Here is a 10,070-nt window from a genome sequence, read left to right as displayed (position 1 = left end):
GCCCCGCGCCACCATTGGCCCGCTGCACCCCCCCCGCCCCGCCCCACGCCGCCCATGGGCCGCCGTCCCCGCCCCGCCCCTCCTCCCTATTGGCCCAGCAGCGCAGCCGCATGCAAATAGTGCGCGCGGTGGGGCCGCGGGGCCGCTCGGGAGCGCAGCTACAGCGCCGCCCCGTGGCCGGGTGGGGGAGTGCCGCCCGGCGGGGCGCGGCCCCTTTAAGAGCCCCGCCACAGCCGGGGCGGTGCGAGGTGATTTAAAGGGGCCGCAGCCCCGGTAGCCGCCGAGCCCCGGTTTTAGGGGCTCATCCCGGGGCGGGTCTCCCTGTGGTCCCGCCCCTGTGACGCATTTCCTGCAGGAGGCACGGGCAGGCGAAGGCCCCGGTACCACCACCACCACCACCGCCGCCGCTGCTGCTGCCGCCGCCGCCCGAGCCGGGGCCATGGTGGTGCTGCGGGGCGGCGCGGGCCCTGAGGAGCCCTACCCGTGAGTGCGGGGGCCGGGCGGGCCGTGGGGTGGCTGGGGGGCCCCCCTGCCCGGGGCTCCGGGGCTCCGAGGCTGTGTTCCTGCCTCCCCTCCCGCCCTCGGTTGCCCCCGCGGCCTCCGGGCAGCGCTTGTCCGCGGGCTGGGCCGGGGGGTCGCCAAAGCGCCGCAGCGGGGCTGGGGGGGCGGGGGGCGGCCGCGCTGTCCCGAGAGAGCTTTTGCCCCGTCGACCCGGAGCAGGAAAGTGCCTGGACCCGGAGGCGGCTGTGTCAGAGGCAGGAGGCCGTGATTAGGATAATGGGCTAATTAGTGTTTACCCCGCTGAAGGTCACGGGTGCTCCCTGGGGACACCGGGACTGGAAAGCGTCGTGCTGGGGGGGGGACACACACCTGCTCCCGGGTCCCTTGGGAGATGTGGTCCTGGCAGGCATCTGGGCTGGGGAGGGGGGAGGGGGGGCTGGGCTTGAGCTCTCTGCTCACAGCCTGGGGTGGCTGAGGGTCCAGGATGGGGCTGCTAGGGTCCGTATCCCCGGGAGCCGTGTCCCGGGACCCATACCCCCGGAGCTGGGAGCTGCATCCCAGGACCTGTGCCCCGGGTGCTGGGAGCTGTGCCGCCGTGCCCCCGGGAGCCAGAAGCCGTGCCCCGGGAGCCTGCGGGACAGCGGTGCCCAGTGGGATTCTCTCCCCGCCGGTGCAGCAGCCCTGCCTGGCAGCGCTGGCTTTGCATTGAGTGTCAGCACTGAGTCCCGCTTCCCAACTGATAAATACCAGGAACTGGTTCAAAACCTGCTGGAAGGGAACAAAGGGCTTCTTGTTTCTTGCCTGGAAAGGAGAAGCGGAGGAGAAGCCACTAAACTGTGTGCTGGGCCCATCTCCGCAGGCTCGGTGCTTGCCCCAGTCCCGGGGGGTGAGCTCTGCTGGGACCCCTCTCCCTCGGCTCCCGGCAGCTGTGACTTCCACCGGGAGGGATCCCGGTGCTGAAGTTAGAGGTACCGGCTGAAAACAGCCTGTCCCAGACGGGCTGCTGGCTCCTGGCAGGGTGCCTGGCGCTGTAAAGCCCAGCTCTGCTGCAGGGCTAAGGTCACCGTCACCTGTGAGTCTCCCAGGCTGGAAATGAATCCAGCGGAGGCGGCAGTGCCAAACGGTGGACGTGGCAGCGCAGGGTGCCAGCCCTGCGAACGTGTGCTGGGCAGGCTCAGCACCACCACAAAGGGCCCTGGAGGCTTCACTGAGCGAGAGGCGTGTGAAGCTCAGCAGCTCATCCTGCTGCGGAGGGGCTGGGGCTGCGCCTGCCCTGAGGGTCCTAACCTCGGGCAGGGCTGGGCCGGGGGTCCCAGCAATGCTGGGGGTGCTCCCACCCTGGTGATGCTTGCACAGCTATTTTTTTTGACATTGTTTTCCCCCTATAGCAGAGGCTGGAGGATGAGCCCTTCTCATTGTCCCATTACTGAGTTAGGGCTCCTTTGTCTGTGAAAACGGGGTAAATATTTAGTGCACGTTGCCTTGGACCCCTTCTCCTTGAAGGGCTTTTTCTGTGGCACAGCCATGGTGGGGTCACGCTGGTGAGCCGTGACAGCTCCTGGCCGTGCCAGCCTCGCAGCTGCTGAGCTTTGTGTACTTCAACCCTCCGAACTGGGGCCAGCAGTAAGGTGACTCCCTCTATTTTTTTTATTTTTTTTTTTTAAACCACCTTTGTATCAAAACTTGATCCGTGAGCCCTGGTCACCCTTGGTTTGCAGCTTGGGTTACAGGTCCCCACCCATCTGTTAGTCATCGCTGGGGATGCGTGCATCCCTCTTATTTATTCCAAGGCCATCCCTGCTGATGTTTTCTCTCCAGCTGGAAGGGGGAAATGTTGTTCCCCGCCCTCCAGCAGCAGAGGCCCCATCACTGTCACTGTCTAAGGGAAGGGGGGGAAAAAAAAAAAAATCAAGGCTTTGGTGTTGGGTAAGGCGCTGGCTGCTGTCCCAGGCAGAGCGGGCTGTAATCGGCCGGTGCAGCCCGCTCTGCCCCAGCTGCTGAGGATGGCTGTGCCAGCACCCGATTGCGGTGCCGGGTCTCCCCAAACCCCGGGGTGCTGGGAAGGAGGGGACATGGTGGGGACAGCCGTGCCTGGCGGGCCCTGTGGAAGAGGCGAGACCGGTGCTGCCGTGGCAGGGAGGACATGGCCAGCCTCGCTGCTCGGCGGTGCAGCACCCGTTCCGGCCCTGGCCCTGTGGCCGTGGTGTGTTTTGGTGGTGGTGGTTTCCTTGCCCACCTTCTGCTGCACTAAAGGAAACCCACACAAACCGGGGAGGAAGCTGTGATGCAGAGACCTGAGCAAGTGGGCAAAGAACAAGCAAAAGATAATGAAACTTCCCGTCTTTGGTGGAGTTTTAGTGAACTTTGAAACCAAAGCAGTTGTGCTACGTGCCCGGTGAGCAACTTGCTCATTACTTAGTTTAATTTTCCTATAAAATTGTCTTGAGTTTTATGGTCGTTCCTAAATTGTATGTGTGTCTAAGTCACACCCTGAATATAGAATTGTTATTAACAGAAGCCAGACACCTCTGGGTGTACCAGGGAGCAGTGCAGTTTTTCTCCCCGGGGTTGTAACTTTACGGCAGCGAAGGCTCCCGGTGCTGGGGCCAGCAGGCTGGCAGCCTGGTGCCCACTCCAGGTAGTGCTGGGCTGCCTGGTGTCTGCTCTGGGCCCACCAGCTTATGCCACACACTGGCCACAGCCCTGGAGGATGAAGAACCAGCAAAACCAGCTCTTGCTGGGGCAGAGGAGTGTCCAGCTTGGGGGTGGTGGTGAGGGGCAGCTGCAGCAGCGTAGCAGTCTGGAGAGAAGAGCCACCCCAGCCAGTAATTACATGGCATGGGTGGGTGTTCATGCTGCCCCCAATAATCAGATGATGGGGGGTCCACAGCCGATTGCAGCGTGGCAGGATGGTGCTGGCAGCCCCAGCAGCATGCTCTGGCTGGGCAGTGGCAAGCCTGCGGTGGGGTGCGTGCCCGGCTGCGTGGGGCACCTCGGGGGGCCTCTCCGCAGGAATGAATCCCTGCATTTGGTTTTGCATGCTGGTGGAGTTAATTACCCAGAACGTCTAGCCACTAATGTGCAGCTGCTTTAAACGGACCAAGTCCTAGGAGCAGGTCATGGTTCAGCAGCGTGGCGTGCCGGGAGGCCGTTAGCTGTGACCGGAGGGGACGGGGCCGCTGGAGGAGGATGCAGTGCCTGTTGCACTGATGCTGATGCTCTGCCTCTCACGTGTCCCTGCCGTGGGTGCTACCTGTTCACCAAGCCCTGGGGCTCTCCAGGGGGGCTCAGTCCCTTTTGCCATGTGTCCCTGCAGGAGGATTGAGGACTGCCTGCCCCCGCTGGAGGACTCCCCGTCCAAGAGGTTCTCCCCGTCCAAGCGAAAGCAGTATTATATCAACAAGGCCATCCGCAACTCGGACCTCATCCCCAGGGCCAAGGGCCGCAAGAGCCTGCAGAGGCTGGAGAACAGTAAGGACTCGGGGCAGGCTCCGAGTGCTGGCTCTTCCCGGGCTGGGTCTCTTCCCAGGGCAGGCAGAAGCCCCCCCTAAACCCTCTGCTGCATGGCAGGTTGGGGGGGACTGTGGGCGCAGGGCCTTTCCAAAGGTGCTGCCTCCTCTCTCAATGGCTTTGCTTTCCCCCCCAAGCCCGCTACCTGATGACTCTTCTGGAGCGAGATGAATGTGGGAGTGACGATGGAGAGCTCACCCACTCTGCCACCCCCAGCATCTTCACTGAAGCCTGTAACAACGAGACCTACGTGGAGGTAGGCACAGCTGCCCGCCTGCTCAGGGCTCGCTGGGCACAGCACGTGCAATTCTGGCAGTTTGTGGTGTCTGTACCTCGCTCCTCCATCCCGAGCAGCCCTCTGCCTCGCCAGCCTGAGCTGCTGTGCCCTGGCTCCTGCCTGGTGTTGGAGCTGGGGCTGGTGTCTGTGTGCCCAGCGCCTGGCTGCCACCACCGCACGTGCCGGGGCAGGGGATCAGGTCCCAGGACCCCCTGGTGTTGCAGCTTGTGGGACCAGGGGGTCTCAGGGCAGAACCTCTCATGGAGGATCTGCGCAAACGTGCAGTGTGAGACCCACGTCTTGCTCGGAGCCTGGCCAGGGCAGCTTAATGGGGCTGCTGCTGCCTCTGGCAGTGCCCACAGCGCTGCTGAGTGCCCCAGCCTACAGCGTTGTACTGCTGAGCGCTGGGTGAGCCGCAGCGCTTCCTCTGGAACAGGCCCCTTGCCAAACCCCTCTTGCTTCACACTGCCCAGCCGGTGTTGCGATACCGGCTTTGTAACCCGGTGTTTTGAAACTCGGCTTCTCTCCTGTTTGATGCTCAGGGCTCTGGCTGCGGAGCAACCTGCACGGCCTGTGTGTGCATGCGCTCTTGGCTTTGCAGAGCTCTCGCTTGCTCAAGCCAGGCTTAGGAAGCCTGATGTAGACCTGAGTTTGAGGTGGGATTGCAAGGATGGGCTGTTGTGTTAGCGCTTGGACTCCCAGTAACCGTTAAAAAACTACGTTTGTGTGTTGGCTCCAAGTGTTACATCTACATCTCCTCGTTACAAGCTGTAACGGATGGTCAGGGTCTGGAGAGACAGGGAGAGACGTTGGCATTGCTGTGGCTTCTGTCCGCTGCAGCCGTGCTCTGCCCAGCCCATTCATCCCCCTCTCCAAGCTGCTATTCCTGCTTGCCTGGGCTGTCCCGGTGGGTGGGTGGGTGAGGAGGAGGAGGCTCACGGGGTGCCAGGTGGGGCTCTGAGGGTGGCTGTGTGCTGCCGGGTGCTCCCTGGAGACCTCTGTGTTGTCAGATCTGGAATGACTTCGTGAACCGATCAGGAGAAGAGCAAGAGCGAGTCCTGCTCTACCTGGAGGAGGAGGCCCGGAAGAAGCACAAGAGGAAGCTGCCTGTCAAGAACGAAGACAAGTGGAAAGGTGCTGAGAAGGGGACGCTGGGTGGGGAGAGCCGCTCCCTGTCCTCCTTTGCATGCATTTTGGGAAGGGCACTGTTCCCCAGGGGCTGCATCCTGCTCCCTGCACCATCTGCTCATGGCAGGGCCAGGGGATGACTGAGCCGACCCCTCAGGTGCTGCAGCGGGGGAGTTTATGCCCGGCAGACCCCACCATGGGCCCAGGAGGGTTTGTGGGAGTCAGGAGTGGCTGGGGTGGTGGGTACAGGAGCTGTCCCCCAATGGCAGACCCTCAAATCTCTGCGCCTTCCAAACCCTCCTTTGCTGGGGAGTGTTGCCGGTCTGGGGGTAGCCTTGTGCACATCCACAAACGCAGGAGGTGGGTGGCCAGCTGGGGTCCTCTGGGGCGATTGAGGGGACGCTGGGCTCCTTCCGGGAGGTGATGCCATATGGGATGTGAGCCATGTCCGAGTCCCTACTGTCTTCTCTCCGCTGGCTCCAGAGCACCCTGCCTACACGCCCAAGGAGTGCTTCCAGCGCATCAGCCGCCGCCTGCGCGCCACCCTGAAGCGGGGCCGGATCCCCATGGTGAGCTGGGGGCTACGGGAGGTGGCAGGGCTGGGGCAGGCAGGGCTCCAGCTGCCAGCACCCCACGTACAGCTTCATCCCACCTGTGTCCCGAGGGCTGCCCCCTGACCTCGCGCATGGGTGCTGAGCCAGACAAGCACCGAATTTCAGATGAGCTCCTGGGGAATGTGCTCCAGTTCTCGTATGACCTCTGCAGTGGTGGCTGATTGCAAACAGACATTCAGCTCCCTGTGCAGATGGGTTTTCCTGCCTCAGTTCAGATTTTTCTGGTAGTTACAGGACATTTTTATGTGATTGTTTCCCAGCCTCCGCTCAATGAGCAGCAGGTGATGGGGGGGGAAACCCAGAACGTTTGTGCACAGGGGCAGCAGTGGAGCCTTTAGGGTCTTCAGAGTGTCCCACACAAGGCTGTTTGGAGAAGCTCAAATGCATTTTGAAGGGGATAGAACTGCATGAACTGCTGAGCAGACAATCAAGCCTGAACGGAGGGGCGAGCATGGCCTCGTGCCGCCTGGCTCGGGGAGCCGAGCTGCCACGCGTGGCCCTGCGCTGCCTGCCCAGATGCTTGCTCTCCTGGGCTTCCTGCTCCCTCTTCTCAATGGTGCTGTTTTCCTGCTCTGTTTGTTTTTCTTGCTCTAATTAGAGTCTCTAAAAGCGGCCTCTGCTCCTCCTGCCCGCTGGCTTCTGCTCAATTTGTTCTCAAATGAGACTCACTTCTGCTGCTTGTCTCTGGGGTCATGGTGCTCCGGAGAGCGGCATGGAGCTGATCTTTGACTGTCGGGAGAAAAGGAGATGGGAGGCATGAGGCTTTGCTGGCTGCTGCCGCTCCGAGAGGGACGGTGCCAGCCCTTGGCACACCAAGTCCAGAGCTGGCAGAGGCCGGGTTCTTCCCCGCCTCAGGGGCTGGAGAAGGGGAGAAGTCTCCTTTCTTTGTGCCTTCCTGCCATCTCACATCCAGATGGGAGCTGCTGGGCGTCACTCCCGGGGAGTCAGAGGTGCTGTCATGCAGGGGCTGTGCACAACGATGCCCCCTCCTCGCTGACAGCCCCTCCTCTCCTTGCAGGGGACGCTGGAGGGCCTGGAGGAAGAGCTGCTGGCCTTCTTCTCCGTCACCCCTCACTCAGTCTACACAGCGCTGATGGACAACAGGTACTTGCCCAGCTCGGGCGCTGCCAGTGTCACCGTCCTCCATCACACAGGCTGTCCTGCCTGGGCTCCCTGTGCCCCAGCTGGCCCAGAGACCTCGGCCAGGCTTGGGTCTCCATCTGGGGGTGCTCACCCGGCCTGGCCCCCGCAGAGCCCCCAAGGAGGGGGTGCACTGAGGGATCCCTGCACAGGGGCTTCTGGCACTTTGTGCTCCCTGCCTCTGATCCTTGGGGGGAGCGGGAGCAGGGCGACTCTCGGGAGATGCTGGTCTGAGACATCGGCTCTAACCTTGTCCCCCATCTCCCCCAGCTTTGAGCGACTCCTGCTCCATGCGCTCTGCCAGTACATGGACCTCGTCTCTGCCAGTAAGAGCCTCATGTTTGGCTTTGTTTATGTTTTTCCCTTCCCTTCATCATTATCTCCCCTCTCCAGCTCAGCCTCTTCCTCCCTCCCTCCTCCCAGCCCCACCTTGTGCTGCGGCTCACAGATAACCCTGCCTTTCTGCCTCTGCTGCCCGAAGCTCCCTCGGGAGCCTCCGCTGCGGTCACCCCACTGCACTGGTGGCAGGCAGACGACGTCAGCTGCTGCCGGGGGCTGAAGCCCAGCAGCCAGGGTGATGGCCAGGCCCAGCTCTGCCTGGGGGTGTATTGTTTGCAGCGATGCTGCCCTTGCTCCTCTTGGTTCTGGGTTTGGATGGTGCAAAGCAAGAGGCGGCTGGTGGGGCTCCCTCTCCTGCGGCTGCTGCTTCCTCCCACAGCGAGCAGCCTGCCTGCACCCTGCCTGTGGGCTTCCCTGGAAGGGCTCGTTGCCAAGGCAGAGGAGGGAGAGGCACGGGGCTCTGTCCCTGTGGAGGAGTCTTTGCCGCTGAGCGTTTCATTAGCTGCTTGTGGAAAACAGCATGAGAGCGCTAATGATGTGAAGTGGAACCCGTGATGCCGGCAGGGATGCTTGGAGCGGGGGGATAGTTGCCACCTTTGCAGAGCGTGGGGAACCAGAGCTCGCTGTGAGCTGCAGGGAGGAGGGGGAGGTAGCTGGGTTGGGGGCAAAATGTTTAGGACCCGTGGCAGGGGAACAGGGCCGTGCTAACCGCTCCCTCTCACCCCCAGGTTCAGACATCGAAGGGAAACGTCAGATGAAAGTGAGCAACAAACACCGCGTCTTCCTGCCCCCCGAGCTCCTGCTCTCAGACTACCTGGGGCAGATGAGCTGATACCCCCGAGGGACGCCCTGCCCCTTGCTTGGTGCGCTGAAGGCTTCCTTCATCTGCTCCTGGCCTCTCCCAGCCCCTCATCCCCTGGCATCGGGCCCACCGCCCACCTCTCCTCTTGCCCGAGCCGGGCATGGTGCACACCAGCTCCCCACACCGTGCCCCCCCTCTCCCCCCCCCCGAGGGCTTCGTCCCTCCCCCTACTCCAGGAGCAGATGCTTGATGGTGCAGAGCCAGGGGCGGCTCTCGGGGCAGCCTGTGCTTCCCTCAGGGTGCTGGGACTGATGCCAGCGTGGCTCTGCCAGATGTCACGGTGCTCTGGCTGCGAGGCGTGGGTGAAGCAGGTGCCGATCTGCCGTGCTCGCCCTGCTCCCCAAGCTGCAGCGCTGCTTCCTGGCCGGAGCTGCTCTCCCTGGAACTGTTTGTGTGTCTATTTATAGCCCAGGTGCTTTTTAAAAATAATCGGGTGGGGCCAGACCCACCTCTGGCACTGATGCTGGGGGGGTGGTTTTGGTCCAGATTTTTCTGTGGTGAAACAGCTCCTCGCGGGTGCTGAGCAAACGCTGAGCGAGCGGAAGAGCCTGGGGGCCATCCCGTTCCCGGGGGTGTGTGTGTGTTGCTTTGTTCAGCACCCCCAGCCCTGCGCCCATGATGGGGTGTTTCATGGTGGGGGGCTCAGCCCCCTGGGGCAGGGTGCAGCATGGGGAGCTCCAAGCTCCCCGGGGGCTCTCGCCCAGCTGTTTGGGCAGCACCCCGCTCCCTGCCTCGCGGACCTGCCTGCACCACAGGGTGCCGAGCAGTTTTTAAATGTAATATAGCCTGTGTTTTTTATTGTGTGTGTGTATTTACGTGTGTGTGTGTGTGTGCTGGAGGAGCACAGCCCAGCCTGCTGGGGCCCTGTGCTCCTGCTGCGTGCCCGTGGGGATAGACGGGGCAGTTGGTGGGTCTCTGTGTCCCCCAAGCATGTCAAGGGCTGCTCACAGGGGTCTGCTGCGGCGCTGGACCCCCTGCCTGGGTCAGTGTCTCTGCCCATTGCAGCAGCACCCCTGTTGCCTGCTGGGGGGCTTTGCTGATGGCTCTGGGCTCCCACCCAAGTGTGAAGACACCACAAACTGAGGGGACCCCCGAGCTGGGAGCCCCCAGTGCACCCTTGCGCCTTGTTTGCTTGTTCAGGAACAATAAACCACGGTGCCCCCATGCTCTGCCTGTGTGTCTGCGTGGGGAAGGGGGCTCGGGTGGGTGGAGGGCGCGGGGCTCCGGTACCGCCGGCCGGTGCGGGGTGGTCCCCCAAAGGTGGCGGGGAGTGGCAAAAATATGGAACGCTTCACGAATTTGCGTGTCATCCTTGCGCAGGGGCCATGCTAATCTTCTCTGTATCGTTCCAATTTTAGTATATGTGCTGCCGAAGCGAGCACGAATTGCTGTGTCTCTCGGCCAGTATTTAAAGCACCAGAAAAGAAATATTGATAAGACAGGGTGACCATCTTGTTATCTACTGATAACCTATTTTGGGCTCACCTCCAGTTCTTCCTGATCCCTTAGCACTTCATTTCGCTCTGATTGCACCAAAATCTCCAAATTCTCCGTTTATATTTGCGGTCTCTGCCCCAGGTGGTTTCTGGGTAGGGTTCTATGTAAATTAAGCTGTTTACCGGCGCCGCCCCACTGCCAGCTCTGAGGCCCCCGACCCGGGCTGCCAGCGGCGGTGCCTGATTGCGCGGGGCGGGGCGCA

General features: G+C 62.1%; 1 protein-coding gene and 1 non-coding gene across 3 annotated transcripts; one reads left to right on the top strand and one right to left on the bottom strand.

The window, feature by feature from the left end:
• Nucleotides 1-330: 330 nt before the first annotated feature.
• On the top strand, nucleotides 331-9,535 carry R3HDM4 (R3H domain containing 4). Of its 2 annotated transcripts, XM_040589200.1 has the most exons (8): nucleotides 331-483; nucleotides 3,818-3,972; nucleotides 4,149-4,267; nucleotides 5,299-5,422; nucleotides 5,900-5,985; nucleotides 7,049-7,134; nucleotides 7,441-7,496; nucleotides 8,238-9,535. In XM_040589200.1, exons 1-8 carry the CDS (start codon nucleotides 440-442, stop codon nucleotides 8,339-8,341), a joined length of 774 nt encoding a protein of 257 aa, XP_040445134.1. In that variant the 5' UTR covers nucleotides 331-439; the 3' UTR covers nucleotides 8,342-9,535. The 2 variants fall into 2 exon arrangements, with proteins under 2 accessions (XP_040445134.1, XP_040445133.1); XM_040589199.1 differs by lacking the exon at nucleotides 331-483 and having other exon boundaries at nucleotides 953-3,972.
• Nucleotides 9,536-9,646: 111 nt separating this feature from the next.
• Nucleotides 9,647-9,753, bottom strand: LOC121088142. The gene has a single exon (XR_005827848.1). It is a non-coding gene; the product is annotated as a U6 spliceosomal RNA (small nuclear RNA).
• Between the last annotated feature and the right edge of the window lie 317 nt (nucleotides 9,754-10,070).

Source organism: Falco naumanni, chromosome 4, assembly GCF_017639655.2.
Source record: "Falco naumanni isolate bFalNau1 chromosome 4, bFalNau1.pat, whole genome shotgun sequence".
In the NCBI taxonomy this organism is placed as follows: Eukaryota; Metazoa; Chordata; class Aves; order Falconiformes; family Falconidae; genus Falco; species Falco naumanni.
The sequence above is the reverse complement of the archived record's forward strand: the minus strand, read 5'-3'. Positions and strand labels throughout refer to the sequence as shown.

Bases quoted from the DNA above. Each gene is read 5' to 3' on its own strand.
- R3HDM4 (XM_040589199.1), top strand. From the start codon at position 3,711: ATGCTGATGCTCTGCCTCTCACGTGTCCCTGCCGTGGGTGCTACCTGT. The intron at 3,973-4,148 runs GTAAGGACTCGG...TTCCCCCCCAAG, and splicing joins CCTGCAGAGGCTGGAGAACA to CCCGCTACCTGATGACTCTT. The intron at 5,423-5,899 runs GTGCTGAGAAGG...CGCTGGCTCCAG, and splicing joins GAACGAAGACAAGTGGAAAG to AGCACCCTGCCTACACGCCC.